We start from the raw sequence: 21279 nt of genomic DNA, 5'->3' as shown, positions 1-21279 counted from the left end.
TTGTTGCTAGCCGAACACATCAGGCTCCCAATTTTTGTTTTTTTTTTAATTTTTTATATTCAAATATATAATCAGATGTTAATCAAACATTTGGCTGTCGCCCTTTATGATAAAAAGATTGTGCATTTTGTCATGGTTATAATGGTGTATGGTTGACTACTTTTTTCTTTTTTACATATTTTGTAGCAGTGAAAGAAACCTAGCAACATTAGCTAGAAACAGAACAAAGAGTAGAGCAGAGAGCCGTGGAACAGCTCAGTTAGCTACAGAGTTACTATTGGTAAGTCAGTGTATGTTTTGGTCATTGAATTTTCTGTTCAGAAAAAGGAAATTGAAAAACAAAATACGAGTGGTTATTTGATTTCCGTTTTCCAAATTCAAGGCATATTTCTTCATCAGGGTCAAAAAGGGATAAACAAACAATTAAACATCGGGTTGATTTTAAATTTTTGATTCTAAAACCAAAAGTCCTTTATTTTTGTCTTGTAAATTGCTTTTTCAGATGATAAACAGTGCGACGACATGACGTTCCGCTCAGTCGATGACCTTCAAAATAGCTCACACTTGGCTAGGGGTCACGTGACTGGGAGGTTCCTCTAGGGTAGGAGGAGCCAGGATTGTCAGGAGGAGGAGTTTCCTCCTCATGACATATTATTGGGGGAAAAATCCAACTTGCCCATTTGAGCTGCCTTTTTACAAAATGTGGAATAACAAGGGAGGGAGGAAACATAACTTTTTCAACTTTGTAGCAAAACCATTATAAAGTGATTTTTTCATAATACTTCCCCTTTAATCTGTTGTATTATTTTTAGTTTTCCATTCTCACAAATCCTCCCTGGCTCCATAAGTTGGGGCTTTATTCAAATATTGACTTACTGCGTAGGTGGGGTTTGATTTCTTGCCCATGCTTCTTTAATATAAAAGTAACTTTCCACACTGTCAAATGTCTACTTCAAATTCTGGGACAAATTCCAGCTTTCAGTATCATTAAAAAAACGGATCTTTGGCCAGCAGCTGTCAAAACCTTTCTATATTTCCATCACCAGACGCCCACCTGCACAACATTACAGGCACACAATAGTCACTTGTTAAATGTGTTATTCACTGTCAGGTTTGGTCTCGCTCCTGTTGGAGATCCTCCCTCTGCCTAAACACAACCATCCTCTATGTGGAGCACTGAGCGCTGTCACAGGAAGCTATGCTCAAAGCATGGCGTCCATTTTTAAGTTCACTCTTAAAGCTGCTGAAGACGACATAAAGACATAAAGACACAGTGCAGGCCTCGTAGATCAATACATCGAAGATGATTTGTGTGAATAAAAAGATGCGAAAGGTTGAAATTACCGCTTGAAAGTTTGTTTTGATCTCCACTGTAAACACTTTCTTGTTGACAGTGTCAGAAAAGTTTTGTCCATTGCATTGTGGGATGTGGAGTCCTGCAGATGGTTTTTTACTTCGTTTGCACACCAAAAACTCTGCCAAAGTGACTTCCCAACACATTTCTGGTGTATTCGCAGCCTGTTTATTTTTGGAGCTTCCACAAACATCCAATTTTGGCCGAAATTGAATGTCATGCTAAGTGAGGTGATATCAATACAGGAATACCGGAAACAAACGAGAACACAAATGGTGTCAACCAAGTTGCTGTCCTCTTTGTCTGGCAAAGAAACACAAGAAGGAATGAAGGAAAAACACTTCTATGCATCTATATCGATCTTTAAATGTAGAAAAAAAGAAAGCCGCACAAAACGATTACAAAAAACGTACAAAAACACACAGAAAACATACCAAGGAAGACAAAAATATACAAAATCACTTCTAAAAAAACAAAACCACAACAAAAATAAAGAAAATGACAAACAAAAAAAACATGTGAAATTACAACAAAAACATGCAAGATTACTCTGAAAAAAAGATGAAGAAACACAAAAATCACAGTAAGAAAAAAGTAAAAAGACTTCTATGCATCATTATAACCTGTACATATAGAAAATGACAAAACCACATAGAAAGACTAAAAAACAACATACAATAACACACAAGATCACTTGGAAAACATACCAAAAAAAAGACAAAACTATACAAACTGACTCTAATAAACACAAAACCACTACAAAAACATAGAAAATGACAACAAAAAAACAAAAACAAAATCACAACAAAATGACTTGAAAAAAGACAAAGAAACAAAAAACTACACAAAATGACAACAAAAGTACACAAAAGACAAAAATAGACTAAACCATGACATGAATGTTGATAATGTGGCCCTCATGGTGATAGAAGTTGCCCATCTCTGCTCTAGTGTCTCAAGTCAACAAATAATCTCTTGTTGTGGGTATAAACTGCTCTGTAGACGGTGTTGACTATCAGATCAGGAGGTAATAAGGGTATCAGACTGCCGCTCAGTTCATTAAGTCCACATCCCCAACTCGGCATCTGCAGTATAAAGCCCCTCTCTGTTCCCATCGCTCCCTCTGAAACCCACATAACTTCCGACCAGAGTGGGATTATGATATACAGAGGACCCCACACAGACAACCTCAACCACACACTGGTGTGTGTGCTTATTTATACTTTAGATTGCACCTTGAGGCTGAGAGTGGGATGCAGGGTGCAGCTGCAGATCAGAGGAAGGTTGGAAAAATGACTGCACCCTCAGTTTACGCCCTTTTCCTGGACCAGGATAAGAAGAGACAGCGAGCTGTGAATCCTCCTCTTTGTTCCACTGCTCTGATCTGCCCTGACACGTGCATAACATAGAGATCACATCACTTTGGCTCATTGCACCAAATCTGTTCCCTTTATTGTTTTGTATTGCATTAAAAATGTCGTTTTTATCAAGCCTTTAAGGAGCAGTTGAGAAAACAAAAAGCTGTGCAGGCGTGTAAAGTCAGGAGATAAAGGCTCACATTCAGCCTTTTCTCGTAAAATGCAACTCCTTTGTTTCAGAGACACACCTCATTAAATTCACTTGAATATACACCTACCCAAGCCTTTAGCCATTGAAATGTGTAGGTGTGTTCTGTACTTCTGGTTCACAGTCAAGCCTCTCACTTACCAAAACATCTAGTAGTACAATTTTTGAGTAAATTCATGTTTTTAAAACAATTAGAAAGGACATTTTTCTGCAGTTTGTGTGTGTTTATTAAAGCAGTGGTCAAATCCGGGCACGACGGAACTCAGCTGCTTTTATTATTATTTTTTTTTTTTACATTTTTCTAATTAGACGTCTGTTCTCCTTTGGTGCTGGAAATATGTCTCCAATTTACACGGCAGTGGCACAGCTGGCAGACATATGGCCTGTTGAATGATTATATACACATCAAGTTCACAAAAATTATACCATACATTATCTTAAAGAAAAAAAGAAAGAAAAAAAGATGGAAAATTAGATTTGGAAAAATAGCCATGCTTTTAGTTGACTTTAAATTATTTAAAGTGTGTGAGCTTTCCAGGTTTCAGACTCAATGTAGAAAAATTATATGAACAATAAAAATATATCAGAACAAGTTGATTTTGGAAGATCTTGTCTGATCCCATCTCTGATATATTTAAAATAAACGACTATTCCAACCACATAATCATTTTGTCAACAATGCCAATTTATGGTGAAAAATCCACAAACTAAATGCTAACTACAACACTGTAAATCTCATGTACCGGTATTAGCAGACACTGTAAGAACAAACATTTTGTTTTTGCTTTACCTATTTTTTTTTTCAGTTCATGTGACTCATAAAGAGACTACGTGGCCCCGCAACTAAATCTATAACTTTATCAGCATGAATATATCACTTTTTTATGACGGTGAGTTAAGACCTCAATAAAATACAAAACTAAGCCTGGGCACAACCAGATTAAAGAATTGAGAATAAAGCTGCAGTTCTATGAGAATGAAGTCAAAGTATTTCGAGATTAAAGTCGTAATATTTCGAGATTAAAGTCGTAATATTTCGAGAATAAAGTTGTAATTTTATGAAAATAAAACTGAAATACAAACAAAATCTTGTGTGTGTTGCAGTCACTCGTGTGTTAAGGAGAATGTGTGACATTTAGTGAGCTTATACATCTTTTTACGTTTCACACATGGTGAAATACTGAGCCTTTTTGGCCCATCATCATCATCATCATCACACTGTTATCGGTTTAAGGACTTTAAAGCCACTTTGCGGACGTTTGCGTTTGTTCCGACGAAAGAACCATGGACCAAAAAGCCTCTTTTGTGGAGGAGGAACTGGTTGGAACGAAGTGGTCAAGGCTATCGAACGACGAGCGTCATACCATTGAGTTTTTTTAAGATACAGCTTTATTCTCATAAAATCTTGACTATTCTCAAAATATGACGACTTTGTTCTCGAAACATTACGACTTTAATCTAATAAAATTACGATTTTATTCTCAAAATATTTTGACTTAAATCTCATGGAGCTGAGATTTATTTTAATTTTTAATGTGGCCCTAATACAATTTATTTTACACGACACAGCAGCCTACTGTTTTACATGCTGCCCCCTAGTGGCCGGGAGGAGACTGTTAACATGTTCTGATAATTCCCTTAACACATTATTGGATCAACCAAGCATGAATAAATGTGGCACAGTGGGTATACATCACTGGTTTTACTGTTTAATATCATGCACACAAGTGAACTCTTACAAGGGCACGGTGCAGCGGCCTATCATCCTGCTCTCATTATCGCAGGAATGAGTTCTCAGACAATCATTCTCGTTGTTACAGTGAGGAAATTCTCAAACCCCCGCACAGCAGCTCCAGTCTGAATAGTGTCTTGTTGACTGGTTTTAGGCAGAAAAAGTTATAGAAGGAAATATCCAGCAAACTAACCAAAGTGCTACCTTGAACTCTTTTCTTTCACTTTGAAATACCGTCAATAATGAAACCCGTTACCGACTTTTCATGTTCATGTTCTAATCCTGGTTTCTGTTGACTGGTTTTGTCAAGTAGCCATGATATGTTCACATGAAGATGTAGTATGAACAACAGCTTTAAGTTGAGCTGGATGAGCTGACAGCATAAGAAAACACCCATCCATCAGCTCTTAGACCAAAACTCAGGTCACGATGGCAAACAGTCGCCATTGAGCTATAAAAACCACAGTGCACAGGGCAGTTGGCTCCCACAATGCATCACAAGGGTCTGCCAGACAAGCATGCGTTTCCTTCTCTATCAGCGAGAGACAGAGTTCCACACATTCCAGTCGCTGGCCTGGTTGAGTCCAGCCCACAATCCTAACCCTTCACCTGATGATGCTCAAATGTTTCTATGGTGTTGGTGACGCAGAATGCTAAGACAGCATTTTCATACTTTGCTGCTGTGACTTCTTGTCAGTGGCCGTTCATCAATCTAAGACATAAAATATGTTTGGAAATTACGAAAAAAAAAAACGTCTGTAGCAATATTGGACAATTATAACTAAACAGTTAAAATCTTTATTACACACCCAAATAATAGCCTTTTGCTATTCCTATTTAGGGGTGGGAGAAATTATCAATGCATTGTCATTCTCACCGAATAAATGATGCATTCATTTCTAATAATCATTACTTTTCAGTGATATGAATTACTGTTGAAGAATAACATTTTAAAATCTCTATGGTTGAGCTGCTCATTTAGTTCATTATATATGTATATATATATATATATATATATGGTAAACTGTGTATAATTATTTACAACAGCAATTTTTTGGGCATTTGTGTATCGTTTAATTTTACAAGGATTGTACTACTTTAGCACTTTGCCATGCAATTTTATACAAAGGTAAAAAAAAGCTGAATTTTTCTCATGTCTATATTATTCAAAACAGCAATTAATTAGTCCATGGCGTGAAACATCTACAGTAATGGATTCATCAATAACGTTTCACCCTAATCGTAATTGAACCGTAAGGTGCCTAAAAAATAATGCTTCTTGACTTATTTTGTGACCATTTGCACACCAATGTTTTTATTTTGGAGGGACCACACTTTGCGCTATACATGTTTGAGTATTTATTGAACAAATGATGCAAGAAAACATCTTTTTATTCACCTTTTTTCAGAAATACACTAAGTTTTGAGTTTGTTAGAAGTAAGTACAAAATATCTGATAGTGTCGCAAAAATCAAGTGTTGGTTAATATGAAATCTGTTAAATAAAAGTTTTTAGGCAGATTTTTATGACTTTTCATTGTAACATCATTTTGTATATTTTTAAATAAGGGTGAACTTTTACTGAAACTTATTTTCCATCCATTTCAGCCTATAAACTGCCGTCTGTCAAAAATGACCCAATCACCCGGTATTGCAAATAAAGCTCCAAACACAATGTAATGTTGCACAACTTTAATAGAATATTTTACCTAACTCTGTACAAATTGAAAAGAAATATTGCGGAAGTAACAAATTGTGAATACAACCAGTTAAGGCCATTTGCTAGCACACGGCCCAATGTGGCTGAGAGGTCAACCGCGGCTGTTAGAGATCTGTTCGACAAGATTTACAATCGTTTTTGTTGAAAGGGGAGGAGGAGCGGACATCGCTTTGCAGATCGTCAAAAATCCACCAGGCAAAGGCGTATAAATCATACGAATCCAAAAGCACTATTTAAAACCCAATGGCACCCTTTTATATTATCCAGACATTCTACTGAATCCTTAGATCATACAGAAACATGTTTATTTATACATATATCTAGTACTGTATATTCCTCTACAACTTTTAAATGTTACAGCAGCTTACACTGTATCAAAGACAATTGGCAAAAAGTGTTAAATAAAAGAGGACACTTATTTTTGGCTTCTTGGCAAAGGATATTAGAGCTTATGAGAATTTCTGAGGTTATAAGATTAAAAAAAAAAAAACAAAAAAAAAAAAACTCCCTTTAACAGTTAGTCTTAAATCTGTTATTTCAGTGAATTAAAAAAAAAATATCCAAGAGGCTAAAATGATGTTACTCATCCAGTGCAAAGGTTTAGGTGCACAACTGGAAACCAACGACACACTTTATTAAATTAATAACATAACACGTCTACCCAAGTGTTAATTTTAATACTTGGTTTACTGTAAATGCTCAAGCTGAGTTATAAATCAGCATTAGATGCGCTTTCTCCTCTTAAAAAGACTTGGCAGTAAAGATGTTCCATGCAGCAAAGGCATGAGACCATAATAAATAGTCTAATAACAGAACTGACGGACAGACAGAAAACGGTCGAATAAATTCAATATTGTGTGATTAAAAAAAACCAAACAAAAACCAGAGTGAGAAACAACCCCCAGTGAAAGATTAAGTCCAACCTGTTCAGCAGTTTTTCTGGTAAACTCACATCTCTTAATAGTGTTCAAAAAAACCCTGAGTAACAGACCTATTCCTATGAAATCTAAAAATGTATCTCCATCCATATGATGGTCCTCCTCCACCTAAACAAATAAACACAGTCCTCGTTTGATGCCACGGCCGTGAAATGATCATTTCCTGCCTTGAGTTTAAATATTTTAAATGGACTCAGAAAACAAAACAAAGGGTTTGGAAAAAGGAGGTCAAGCGTAATGAAAACGCCATATGGTTTGCGTTTTATTGATGTTGTTGTTTAGGTGTGAGTTTATAAAAAGAGCGTAGCCAGCAAGAGACAGCAACGGACAGCAGATCTTCATCCCCTAATCACCAAGCTTTACTGTTGTTTACACTCGGCAGGCTGGGGTTGTTCTTTCTGTAAAGGACAAAATACATCAAATGTAAGTTAGATTCCCATGAAGCCTTGCGTTGCTGGGTCGTAGCTAGCGTATGCAAACAAAAGCCAGATACTTGGAAGTCCCAGAGTTAGCCAAGCATGAGTGAACAGTGTTAGAAACCTGGGATGGGACGACAGGAGGGGGAAAAACAAACGGGATGAAATGGAGTAAACAGCACAAAGAATAGAAGTTGTGAGTTTGGAGTCCCATAAACTGCTGATTTAAGGGAAAATATACAAAGTAGGAAAATAGCGCAGTGAAACAAGAACTAGTGTGTACAGTGTGTAGAACGCCATCCGTTTTTCTCCCTTACCTAGAAATGCATGGGGTGAGAATGTTTGTTTAGGCCTGTAATGAAGGGGTAAAATCCAGGGGAGGGAGAGACAACAGTATAAACAAGTTTAATCTCAGACATGATGGTGAACACAGAAACAGCAGCGGAATGGACACCAGTTATTGGGCTTCAAATATTTAAATTACATTATTATTAGTGATGCACCAACATTTTGGCCACCGAAAATGGCCCAAAAGTAAATTTTTAGACTTAACACTTTTCTCACTAAAACAGGATGTCGTGATGACACAAGCAAACACCGCGGTCAGCAAAGTGGGTGTATTTCAGTACATCTGGGCACTAAAGCGTTTTCTAAGCCAAGTACGAAGTGTGTTTTATGTGTCGGTGTCACTTAGACCAGTGTCAAATGGGAGTATGCAATGGCACTACAGGGGGTAAGAGAGAGTTAAATTGACAAATTAATGGGGTTTTATCATGTTTATTTTCAGTTAAAATAATCATAATAATGATAATGGAAATAATCTTGATTAGAACATGACCTGAAAATACCAGGGTCAGTCTTGGTCCTACACCAAGCAGAAGATGACTGTAAAAACTATAGAAATAAATCAATTCAGGAGGCACTAAACATTTCATTTCACTTATTTACAAAATTAGATTGTTTAAAATATGTGTTGTCACTCATTCATTCCATTATTATGCTCTATATATTTTTTTTTCCATAGTATTTTGTGAAATTTTTTGTAGTTGAACGAAGGGGGTACTTGTATTCAGAAATAGGAGAAAGGGGGCACATGAGCCAAAAAAGTTTGAGAATTACTGACTTAGACAGTAGTTACATGTCACATGGCAGCCTGATGCACAGCTGTACCTCAGCAGCACAAGTCTGGTTATAGAGTCTGGCTATAGAGTCTGGCTATAGAGTCTGGCTATAGAGTCTGGTTATAGAGTCTGGTTATAGAGTCTGGTTATAGAGTCTGGTTATAGAGTCTGGTTATAGAATCTGGTTATAGAGTTTATCAGCGCACATTTCACAGAGATCCTGCACCTAATCACTGAAAGATCATTTCTTGAAATGACGCACGCCGCAATAAGTGCTGAGAATGGAGCTCACTGAGTCACAGCAGAGAGGCTGATCTTCTTTAAGAACTTCAATTCACTTTGCAATTGTATGAATTGATATTAATCCACAATGTTTTCATTTTAGTGAGGTTAGTACACATTTACACCAATAAATGTAATGGCACTAATAATTTGCATTATTTCTGTGTTTCGCATTTTCGGTTTCGGCAAAGAAATGTTATTTCGGTGCATCCCTAATCATTATGATGCAAAATAAAAGATAATATGGGCAGCATTGGTCGCACCTGAAGATAAGGAATGTTTACAGAAGGAATAAACTTGAGATTAAGAACTGTAGAAGAGTCTGTATTAAAGTGGGAAAAGTGTGAACAATAAAAGGACTACATGGTTCTGGATCAGTGAAGGTTTTACCACCACTTCCATAATGTTTTTTTAAATGTATATTACATTTAGATGCACAAAGTCAACATAAATAATTTAAACCTACCGTACTTATATAACTGCTCAGTATTATCTCCTATTATTGAACCAATTACCTGATGCATCTCATTCACACACAGCATGTGCACTAGGCTGCAGGAGCTTCGTGATGAGCTAATCTCAGTAGCTCAGGTTGGCAGCTAGCGTTGAAACCGCTGTGTTTGTAACAAGCTTTCGCCGACACTGCAGATTACAAACGCACCTTGGGATCAAAGTCTCCATCATCGTCATCATCTTCATCCCCTTCTTCATCTTGTTCCTGGAACACAGATTATTTCAATTAAAGTCACATGGTCAAAAAGGTTTTCAGGAAAAAAAAAAAAAAAAAAGCCTTTCTAACAGTTTAGGAAAATAATCACTTACTTCATCTCCTTCCTCAAGCTCCTCCTCCTCAAACTGCAAAAAGGTATAAAAACAACACCATGAGGCTTTTTGAGTCCATATACAAACGTGTGTTTCTGTGAACACCTACACTCTCGTCGTCTTCCAGGGCCTCTCCAGTGAAATACAGCACTGCTCTGGGAATGATTCTCTCACGGAAGAAATGTCCGATCTCAAAGTCTGTGGCTAGAGTGAACTCAGAGTCTTCGTCCTACACATGGAAAACCAGCAAAAAGTTACAATGCGGCAAGAAATCCAACTGGACCAGTAGGTGAAATACACATTACTCACCATTTCTCCATCTGGTGAAGCTGTGAGGAAACAAACGAACACAAACATTAGAGCTCCTACAATCACCCTACAGATTCCAACAAGCATTAAAAACAGTTCATATGGTTTTCCAGTCAAGAGACTCAATATTTTCAGGAAAAATATCTGGAGTAAAAGTTGGCGTAACCACTAATAACACATTTATGGATAATTATAAGTGACACATACAGTCATCATGAGTGACATCAGAATCCAGCATCAGTTTGAAAGGAAACACGTCATTCACTAAAGGCTGTGGTTAAAAAAACAAAACAGTGAAATCAATTCATCAAACACCCACAATGAGTCAAACAACAATGGATTAAAAAAAAAAAACCTACTATTAATGGGGTTGATTTTAGCTGTCATTGATTAATCGACATACGTCAATAGTCTGGCAGATTATTGGATCAGGATATAATATGTAACGGATTTATTTACTTTTTTTTGCTGTGTGGAGATTCTGTGACTCTGTGATTTCTGCATAATAAGCACTTTTGAATCAGCAGTAATGATTAGAGCTGACAACACTGGCAGAAGTCACTAGTTCATTGGTTCCTGTTACATTCTGTTATCGTTGATCCAAATTTACAGTTTGAGATATGAGCAACTTTGTTATTTTCTTTTTTACATTGTATTCTGGAAATAGTTTAACTTTTCTTCTTTAAGAGTGGCTTTACAGTCCTTATGTTGACATTATTACTAAATTAAAGCTCTTTTTTTAAATTTAGTAGTATTTTGACTTCTTTGTCTTGAATCATATTTGGGTATTTTAAGAATATGTGTCCATGTACAGTATATTGTGCATTTATAAACATTTTAATTTTATATATAATCGCCAGATATATCGGATATTGTCTTTTAAAAAAAACCCAAAAAGAAACATCAATATCAACCCAAAAAGACCATATTGGTTGGGCTTTATCAAAAACAGTGGTTTCCAACCAGGGCTCCATGAGCACTTTCCATATCACAGAAGAAGATTGATATTTAGCTCTGGAATGTCAGGAAAAAAATATTAATTGTACATGTTGGTGGGTTGAATGCCTTGCTCAAGCACCTAGGGGTCCTACTGATTTGAAATGACAACAATTGTCAACATATTGGTTACACAGACAACCATGGCTCATTCTTAAATACTATTCGGCACATATTTTAGAATAACCGCTTGCACGCCAAGTTTATGACTGAACCAGTCAGACAAACACTGGCTCAGCCAATAATGGGCAGGTCAGCAACTCCAAGCCTGGATAAGTCTGGGCTTGTTTCTGCGTTAGGTTAACTATAGAGGAAAGATGACAAAACCTCTCAATAAGGGTGTATCCTGCCAAAAAAAAATAACAAATACACTCATCGTTTAAACACATTGATTGTGACAGCAGATATGATTACCTGCTGCATGTCACGTATATCAAAGAATCATCACAGAACTATAGAAGAGTAAATGACAAAGCATTTCTCTGTGTCTATATAAGAAAACGAACATTCTCCAACTTTATAATTTAAGATTTTTCGCTAATTTGGAAATATTATCGAATATTTTATTTATATAAATGTTATCCTGACTGTTAACAAATAATTTGATCTTGAATTTTCAACATCAAAAAATAAGCAAGTCCTATTTTTTGGTGCCAGAAAAATACTTCAACTGATTGATTTCTTCTAAAAAACTACTTTAGAACAAACAAAGTCATGTAGATGAAGCCACAGCCACAGCAGAGTTGCTGCACAGTCTGACTCTAGAGTCTGGTTCCATCTGCTGCTGAGACGCTTTCATTACATCACAGAAGGTAATTGTGTTTGAAATACACTCGGTGAGATTGTGATACATTAGCGAGTGTATTTCAAACCCAGAGTTCACAAGTGCCATGTAACAACTGATTTGTGTTCGGTGATATAAATAATTCAATTACCATGTGACATTTCATCTTTTATCTTACATTAACAACATAACACAAGGTCAAGCACCACATTAGTATAGTAGCTCATAAAAACAGTGCAAAAGTATAAAAACAAATGCCCTAAAGCAGGAGCTCTCAGCATTTTTGGATCCAGGGCTTCCTTACAAGAGGGGAATGCAGATGCTAAGTTGGTTATGCTACTGTTAATTTAATTCAAGTACAGCATTTCTGTAAAATAAAAAACAGAATACATGTAACCTGTTGTTATGCTTTGCTGTTATTTATTTATTTATTTTTTAAATTGTTACGTCTTCTTTTAAAATTATATCAAAGAAATGACCTGTTATTTCAGCCACTGCTTGTTGCAGAAAAACTTAATATTGACATTAAAACATTTAGCAAATATCCTGTACACTCTCCCCACCCTCACTCAAAAAAAAAAGGAAAAAAAGGTGCGACCAAATTCTGTGCTGGTGCAACCAACTGAGAAAGTTAGTCGCACCAGTGCCACCACTCGAGAAGTTAGTGTAGAGCCCTGCACTAACCCTAACCAGTCGACGCAGATGGCTGCCACCTCTGAACCTGGTTCTGCTGGAGATTTCTTCCTGTTAATACGGAGCTGTTTCTTCCCACTGTCGCTAAATGCTTGTTCATGTGGATCTTGATACGTTTTTTCTTAATTATGAGTTCTATATTTTGATAAGCGCATTAAGGTGACTTTGTTGTAAATTGTGCTATACAAATAAAGTTGAGATTTATAGTCGATAAAGTTCAAGTATAGGATACAGCAACTTGATATTTATTGTGAGTGATGTATATTTGAAAACTATTATCAATTAAAGAAATTTAAATACATATATATATATTATTTTATAATTTACTAGACATTTCAAGTGACCCCATTTTAATTCCAGGCAACCCCACATGGGGTCCCGGCCCCAAGGTTGAAAAACACTGATGTAGTGCCTCCTGAAAAGATTTATTTCTATAGTTTTATTATTTGTATTTTCAGTTCATGTTCTAATCAAGATTATTCCCATCATCATCATGATTATCATTTTTTAACTAAAGATAAAAACCCCATATTTTTCAATGATTTCATTTCTTAATTTTCCACTCTCTCTCTCTCAAGTACCCCCTGTAGTGCTATTGCGTACCCCTACGGGTACACGTACCACCATTTGAGAAACGGTGACATGAATAAATGTTTGTTTTAATTATTCCACTGACCAAGCTGTAGCTTAGTTTATTTTAATGGTCCAGTTTGAGAAATCGTGCTCTAATGTTTAAAATAAATGCACTGTTTTAGGGGTTTGCATGTTCTCACCTTTGACAGGGTTGAAGAAGTTGAAGAATGAGTCGTTGGGGACTTGTTTGGTAACGGTGCGCACTGTGCCACGACCTTTATGCTTCTGCTTCTTCTTAATAGTTTTCACTGTAACGTCCTTCCCCTTGTGCCAGTCTATCTGACATCTACAGAGTAGACACAGCAGTTAGCACACGCACAGGACAAGACACACTGGACTCAGACACTGTTCTGTGCTTCGACTCACCCTTCACAGTCGATGATCTCTGGTCCCTCAAAGTTGAACGGCTCTGAGGCATCAGGCTCTGACTTCATCTTATAGACTTTAGTAAGAACTGCATTGTTGAAGAACCCATTGGGCTCAAAGTGAAACTCTAAAGTAAAACTCTGAAGCAAACACACACGATCAGATGAAGACATCAAATGGAGTTTGGGTTTGTGAAGCTCAAGCAGAGTAACTCACCATCGGCTGTCCTGGTTCTGAAAATTTGACTTGAATATCTTTGAGGTGCTTTAGAATGGGCTCATCATGTTCCTGACAGAAGAGCATCAGTCACGGTTTGCACCTTTAGAGCAGTGCTGGTGTTCTAAGTAAATTAAACCATGTTCAAAGTCTTAATAGAAGCAAACCTGTAGCATGTCACTCAGCATGTCGACACTTTTGAAAATGGTGATCCAGAACTCAGGGATGCCTTTTGGATCTTCCACTGGTGTGGTTTCCTCTTTCTTTGCATCTTCAATAGTTGCTTTTTCTTTTACCGCCTCCTGTTGGCATGAGATATGAAAGAAAACTCTTTTTTATACAGTTGATGAGAACAACAATCCTGAAATTAGAATGATTAGGGCCCTATAATTTCCACATGAACAGAATTGACCAATCCACTGTTGATTCCACTGATCAATGGTTCACGGCTCAACTTGTCTGGAACACTCGGATGAACTATCCTATCCTATTCTGTTTGCCACTCTGTCCACTAACCCCAACATGTCGTAGTGGACGGTTGCCACCTCTGAACCTGGTTCTGCTGGGGATTTATTTCTATAAAAAGGGAGTTTTTTCTTCCCACTGTTGCTAAATGCTTGTTCATGCTTTTTCTAACTATGGACTTTATATTTTGTTAAGCGCACTAAAATGACTGTCTTAATTTGCACTATATAAGTTGAGTTGAGTTGTTGAACGCAGACATTGGCAGAATGTGGATGAAATGCAAATGACATATTTTTGTTTAATTATGTTTTCTTTTTTATTATTATTATTTATTTTGTTTCCTCACAGAAGCTAAACTAATATTTTCTGAAAAAATGATATTTCTAAAAAACAAGCAAAAAAAAATAATTTTAAAAAATTAATGTGATAGAATTTGGAAACAAACTAAAATGGATTTTTATAAGGTCCTAAATTAGATCTCCTCACTATTCATTAAAGCTCATTTCACACTAAAATTGTCTCTTTTGAGAAGCAGATTCTGATTCTGTCACAAGTTCAGGTAAAAAGCAAAGAATACTGTCACAACAAAGCTCCACAGACGTATTGAAAAGTGCACTTACAGCAAGCTCCTCCTCTTCCTCTCTATCACTCTGCCACTCACACTCCTCGTCTGTGGGTTCCACTGTTCCTGTGACGATGTCTCGTCTCTGACAGAGAAGCACAAACATCAAGATTAATGGAATTAGGTTAGTTAGGATGTTTAATAAACATAAATATTTTAAACAAGCAGTGCCAAATTCACATGCCCGACACGCACACACGTGCACTAGTGACAGGTGCGGCATGATTGCAGCTGCCACTCTTCAATGAGATTGAGACACAGTTCCTGTCACTGACTCTGGAAATAGCCCCGACTGACAAAAGAGCAGTTGGCTACTCGCTGGAGCAAGTTTTCAATTTAGCACCAAGGCTGCGATCCCGCTGCCTACAAAATGGATCACACAGACAAACGGGAATGCGTGCGAGTGCAGAAACCTACACATGTTTACTGCCATCGAAAAGATCTTGAAGCAGTGTTTAGGAAACAATTAGTAGGTTAAAAAAACCAATGGAGTTTACCTTATCAAATAGTGGCTGATAGAGGGCAGCATACTTCCTCTCTAGCTCGTGGACTTCCTCGTAGAACTTAGCCTCTATGTTAGCACATTGCACTTGCAGCCGCTTCAAAGCGTGGACTCGCCTCTTCACTGCTTTGGGAAGCATACTGGAAGGAAAACAGAGTTTTAGGAGATTTTCACAACAGGAATGTTATCAATCCTCCAGTGACTTTTGTTTCCCTACCTGCTGCTGTAATAATGAGCACATAATTAATTTACCTACCATATACACAGATATATGTTTCTCCTTTCTGTATAGAGTTAAGTACATTCTATATTTTGCCTTTTTTAAATTAAAAAAATAAATCATTTTGCTGGGAATTTCTCCTTTGTGCAATTAATAAAGTATATTTAATAAATACAAACTGTGGAGAAAAATTACAATTTTCCTTATTTAAAAATGCCTAAAAAACTGAATTAACTCTTTTGAAACACCCTGAGTGCATCCTAGCTTAAAAGAACTGGAAAAAAGTGAGGTAGACTAGTACTAGCTAATGACAGTAGAATCATGTGTGCCCTTGCGTAGCTTCACTAAAGTTGAAAACTAAATTAGACATAAAGGCAATCACATAAATATGACATTATAGACTGTATGGGTCTAGTCTTTATTGCACTCTTTATTTCTCTATCCATTTTTGAAAAAGGTTGATGTTTCTGAAAGGCATAATTCTTTATTCTACATCATTTTCTTTCCCTTAGGTAAAAGTAGATTGCACATACCTCTCTAAAAAGTGAAAGCTAACAGGTTTGTCCATCTGCCCGCCTTGATTTTGCATTCCTTGATCTGCTTTACCTGTGAAATGTAAAACCTGTTATGAGGCTGCGTATAATACAGAGGTCTAGCCATTAATCAAATAATGAATGTCCAACTTTCAATTTACCAAATAATAGACTGAGAATCCTGTGGTGCAACAGCAGCAGACTCATCCAACAAAAGAGATATAAATTCAGATAAATACCGATTGTGTCACACCTTGCATGTGACTGGTAATTGGGCGACTATAGAGTAATAATACAATAAGCCGTTGCTTTCATTAGAGCAATTTTGCACAATAATAACTTGCGCTCCCCTCACTTAACATGAAGAAAAGCGTATGAAAACAAGCAATAATTGTGGTGAATGACAGTGACCATTATTTTTAACTTCATGAGCAATAGGACAAAAATGTGACAGTGAAGTGACAAACTAGACACTCCTCAGCCTTGATATTCCTGAGCACTATGTTCAGTAGTCAGATTTCAAACTCCTCTCCTAACATAATAAACACACTTAAATAAAGAGCAAAAAACAAACTTAATCACTTGCAAACTTTACTCTACCATCATTATATATGTTTGACCTATTTACACACATTACAAAACATATGTTTGTCTTTACCTTTAATAGCATCCATGGCCAAGTCTCAGCCTCTGTTTCTATTGGAGGAAAAAGCAGATGGTCAATTGTGCACATGTGATAATCAAAATCAATCCCGTTCTCTGATGTGTATGTGCAGATAACAGTTGTAGGGGTGTCCCAAACTTTTTCACTTTCGACACGATACCGATATTGTCACCTTAAAAGCTGTCCGATACCGATATTCATCCGATACGACATTAGCACGAATCAATCATATATTACTTATTTTGTCTGATGGAAAGTTGGAAAAGGCATTTCTGATGTGATATTACTTAAAGAATAGTCAGCAACAGTATGAAAAAACTGACACATTAATTAATAACCAATTGGTTATGTACAATTTAACCTTAAACATAAAAAATACAAGACCATGAAAAATAACTGCAGTACATTATGTTATTGTTTTGCTGATATCGGACTGATATCAATATTGAATCGGTTCACCCTTAAAAAAAAAAAAAAAAAAAAAATAGACTTGTACATAAATATAACCTGGTAAAAATAAAAACTAAAAACAACGTTTGCATTTTTTTCAAAAAAAGTAAAAACGTCCTAAACCTGATTTATAATTCTATAAACCACCACATCATTGTCCACACTATGGATAAAAAGGGTAAATAATTAAACTAGTCAGAAGCTTGCCTCAGTAAGAGAACAAAGGTTATTATGAAAACAAAAACACTCCAAAGAACGACTCTGCAAACATGTTGTGACAAGTCAAAACTACACAAAGCTCGTTAACACCGATCGAGCAAGTTTAATAAAGCAAACCTCTGATATAATGGAGAGGAGTGTTAAAGTCCAGGTGAAGTGACGTAATGACGTACATACAGCAGTGTGGTGTTGAGCAAGCGCAGGCCGATGACGCATTGACTCACAGTAGCCACTGGGCCAGGCTAACCATTACCATTAACCAAGTTTACATTCAACCGTTTATGACCCTACTGCCTGTCGGTCAGAGTTGACCTGTGGTCATCGATTAAGTCGATCGCATGTGATCAACATGCAGTCTTCTTCACTGAGTGTAGCTGACAGCAGCTAACTGTGCTAGTAGTGATGAGCTAGTCAGTGACAAACTACGAGCAAACGTGCCGCGAGCAACGCTTTAAAAGGCAAAAATAGCGGCTGTTGGAATGTGATAAAAGTCAATGGTTTAGTGCTGACACACAAACACAAAAAAACAACACTAAACCAGGCGAGTCCGAACATGTACAATGCACAGATAAAGAAAATGGTCAATTTACAGCACGGCTAAAATCTGCTGTCAGCCGCATTGACAAGCTAACAGCAGTTAGCTGCGGCTAACTGGCTGCTGAGGACAACTAAACAGTTCCTGTTGTAGTCAATAAACTCCTAAAATGACAGTGAACACAACATGGAGAGTTTGTGGGTTCTGGTCCGAACAGTAGATTCCGACCTGGAGGTTTGATCCGGATCTCTTTCTTACCTCTTGATAGGAAAAGTATGCGCTCGTCGCGACGCTCACGAGCCTATGCTTGTTGAGCACCGAGGAACGCACGAGCAGCGTGAGGACGTAGGCTTCTGATTGGTTCGTCAGTGAATGAGCGCGTGGTGCTGCGTTCATGTGTCGTGGGGGAAAATCACGACCTGTTGCTACTGGACATCAGAAAACTCAAGAAATCATTAAAACTCTCAAAATACAGCATTTACTAATATAACACACAACTAGAAACACTGATAAAAATATAACTAAGTAAAAGATCATCTGAGAATAATAAAGACGAGGGAACTGAACCAATTGTAAACAATAATCCAAATAAAAGTGACTATAAGTGACTTGAGGTGACAGCTACAGAAATAGGATGTAATTGTTTTATTTTATTTTTTAATGTCACTTTTTATTTAATTTCAGTAGCAAACAAATATTAAATAAAAGAAAAGTATGTGCTTCGTCATTCACGGTTATGGGAGGCCGTTTAGGAGAAAACACAGGGAAAATTAAAGAAAAAAAAAAACCACACAGAAACAATGAAAACCAAAAAACACAACGAAAACCATGGGTTTACACAATAGACGGCGCAATTGTACATTGAAATGCGTTTTTTTCTCATTGATTGTTGTATGCATCGCACTCTATCCTACCAACTCCACCCACTGGATGACGCCCTACTGCCTTTTATATGAAAATATCATCTTCATAAAAATTGATTTTTACAAACAAATACATTAATACATTATAACGGGGTTAACTGTAGCATCTGGCTTTTAGCTGCGGAAACAAAAATCACGAGCCAGCCAGGAGTCGAACCTAGAATCTTCTGATCCGTAGTCAGACGCGTTATCCATTGCGCCACTGGCCCACGTGAAGATATCACGTAATCTGAACCCCCCAAAAAATAAAACTATATTACAGATGGATTAAGTTTTAAAAGCAAGCAGACACACAATGTGCGGCTATACCAGTAATTAGACTAGAGTAATACCAGTCACCAGTTTTATTTTACACATAAACTGCATTTTTCGGCCAGGGGGGGCTACAACTCCAGAATAGACATATACCAAAAACACTGTTTTTAGAGCTTTGAACAAATAAGTAAGGAACATTGCAGTTACAGAACTGCTTTCAAACTAACCTCGTTTATTGCCACATAACCCATAAACAAGCAAGAGTTTATACCAGTGGTTCTCACACTTTTTTTTTGGCTCAAGTAGCCCTTTCTCTCATTTCTGAATCCAAGTACCCCCTTATGTCCAACTACCACAATTTGCTCAGAATACTGTGAAAAAACAACTATAGATCATAATGATGGAATGAATGAGCGATAACACACCTTTTAAAGAATCTCATTTTGTAAATAAGTGGAAATAAACAATATCTAGTGCCTCCTGAATGGATTTATTTCTATAGTTTGTATCATTTATGGTAATCTCCCTGCTGATGTAGGACCAGGAGAATGATCCCTGTTTTTTCAGTTAGTGTTCTAATCAATATAATTTCTATCATCATTTTGTGTGTTTTCTGTGTCAATGTGTGTGTTTCTGGTTTCATTTTGTGTATTTTGTCTTTGTGTGTGGTTGGTTTTATTTAAATTATTCCATCTCAGTCTGGTTTTTTTTTTGTGTGTGTGTCGTTTGGTTGTTTCTTATGTCGTTTTGTATGTTTCTCTGTTATATTTGTGTAATTTGTAGCATCTTGTGTATGTTTCTCTTATTTAGTGTGTCGTTGTCTTTGTTCTTGTTTTGTGTGTTGCTGGTAATAGTAAGTGTTTTTTCTCTGTCATTTTGCATGTTTTGATGTTGGTTGTTTGTTCTTTTTTTATTATTAAGTAGATTTTTCTCTTATTTTGTGTTTCTGTTGTCGTTTTGTGAATTGCAAGTAATATTTAGTATTATAATTTTGAACTAAAAAAGAAACATTATAAAACCCCATATTTGTAATACTTTCATTTGTTAATTGTTAGTTTTTCCAGATTTTTTCTTTGTTTGTTTTAGTTAGTTTAACAAGTAATAAATAAAGACCAGGCAGGGGCTAGGGGGCGCTGAATCTAAAGGGAGAGATTTGTCTCAAAAATATTCACAATTAGATCCCCAATTTTCACGTGTTTTTCAGATCCACAAATACATCCACGATTTATGTGTTTTCTCACTTATGTGTGTGTATTCATCATCAGTTATTATGTGTAAATCTTCATTGGTGTTTGTGGATTGAGAAAAGTGCGTTTGTGGATCGGCCCTCGTGTGAATTTATTTTTGAGACAAACGTAAAGCAGTTTCGCAAAATCTACCCCTATGATATCCATAGCACCCCCCCCCCCCCCCCCCCCCAAGCATGTTATTGTGCTGCTAGTGTGATTAATAACATGGTGCTTGTGGCATCTTCCCTCTATGACCCGCAGGTGTTGCAGTAGAAATTAAACTGGTAACCGGCATGGGGAACCCTTAATCTTAATCTCAGAGCACCCTCGCCGAGAAAATGTCTGAAACACACACACGCACACACAATTTATACTTATCTTACCCTAATTTCCTATTTTTTCCCAGTGCCTCTTTAGTTTTCATATCCCTCTCTGAACATCTATGCAGGTTTTATCATCCAGGAGGGTCTTTCTACTGATATTTTTGCATTACTATAAATCCACCGGTATATCTGGTCTCTTTCAATCTATCTTGGATTACAAAGGAACTACAAACATTTTACTATTACTTTGAACTTAATTGATAAATGTTTCTGAGTATCCCCTGTAATGTGCTCCTGTACCCCTCGCTGCAGGGAATCACTGCACTAGAGGATGGATATCGTACCTTACCAGAGCCCGACAGGACAAGATGGGCCGGGTTTGGGCAGATATG

General features: G+C 36.8%; 1 protein-coding gene and 1 non-coding gene across 3 annotated transcripts; both read right to left on the bottom strand.

Moving 5' to 3' along the window:
- Nucleotides 1-7522: 7522 nt before the first annotated feature.
- Nucleotides 7523-18525, bottom strand: nap1l4a (nucleosome assembly protein 1-like 4a). 2 transcript variants are annotated; one of them, XM_028450319.1, is made up of 15 exons: nucleotides 18416-18525; nucleotides 16948-16985; nucleotides 16290-16362; nucleotides 15532-15676; nucleotides 15033-15119; nucleotides 14115-14249; nucleotides 13948-14019; nucleotides 13732-13871; nucleotides 13506-13651; nucleotides 10260-10279; nucleotides 10060-10179; nucleotides 9951-9983; nucleotides 9790-9846; nucleotides 8043-8077; nucleotides 7523-7707 (listed from the first exon to the last, which is right to left on the bottom strand). In XM_028450319.1, exons 2-14 carry the CDS (start codon nucleotides 16961-16963, stop codon nucleotides 8072-8074), a joined length of 1050 nt encoding a protein of 349 aa, XP_028306120.1. In that variant the 5' UTR covers nucleotides 16964-16985; nucleotides 18416-18525; the 3' UTR covers nucleotides 7523-7707; nucleotides 8043-8071. The 2 variants fall into 2 exon arrangements, with proteins under 2 accessions (XP_028306120.1, XP_028306118.1); XM_028450317.1 differs by lacking the exon at nucleotides 8043-8077.
- Nucleotides 18526-19216: 691 nt separating this feature from the next.
- Nucleotides 19217-19289, bottom strand: trnar-acg (transfer RNA arginine (anticodon ACG)). The gene has a single exon. It is a non-coding gene; the product is annotated as a tRNA-Arg (tRNA).
- Nucleotides 19290-21279: the final 1990 nt, after the last annotated feature.

The sequence above is a fragment of the Gouania willdenowi genome, chromosome 6 (assembly GCF_900634775.1).
Source record: "Gouania willdenowi chromosome 6, fGouWil2.1, whole genome shotgun sequence".
In the NCBI taxonomy this organism is placed as follows: domain Eukaryota; kingdom Metazoa; phylum Chordata; class Actinopteri; order Blenniiformes; family Gobiesocidae; genus Gouania; species Gouania willdenowi.
The sequence above is the reverse complement of the archived record's forward strand: the minus strand, read 5'-3'. Positions and strand labels throughout refer to the sequence as shown.

Excerpts from the sequence above, each read along its gene's own strand:
- nap1l4a (XM_028450317.1), bottom strand. Across the intron at positions 15,120-15,531 it reads ATCAGCCACTATTTGATAAG|AGACGAGACATCGTCACAGG; the intron begins GTAAACTCCATT and ends CTTCTCTGTCAG. Across the intron at positions 10,180-10,259 it reads CTTCACCAGATGGAGAAATG|GACGAAGACTCTGAGTTCAC; the intron begins GTGAGTAATGTG and ends TTCCATGTGTAG.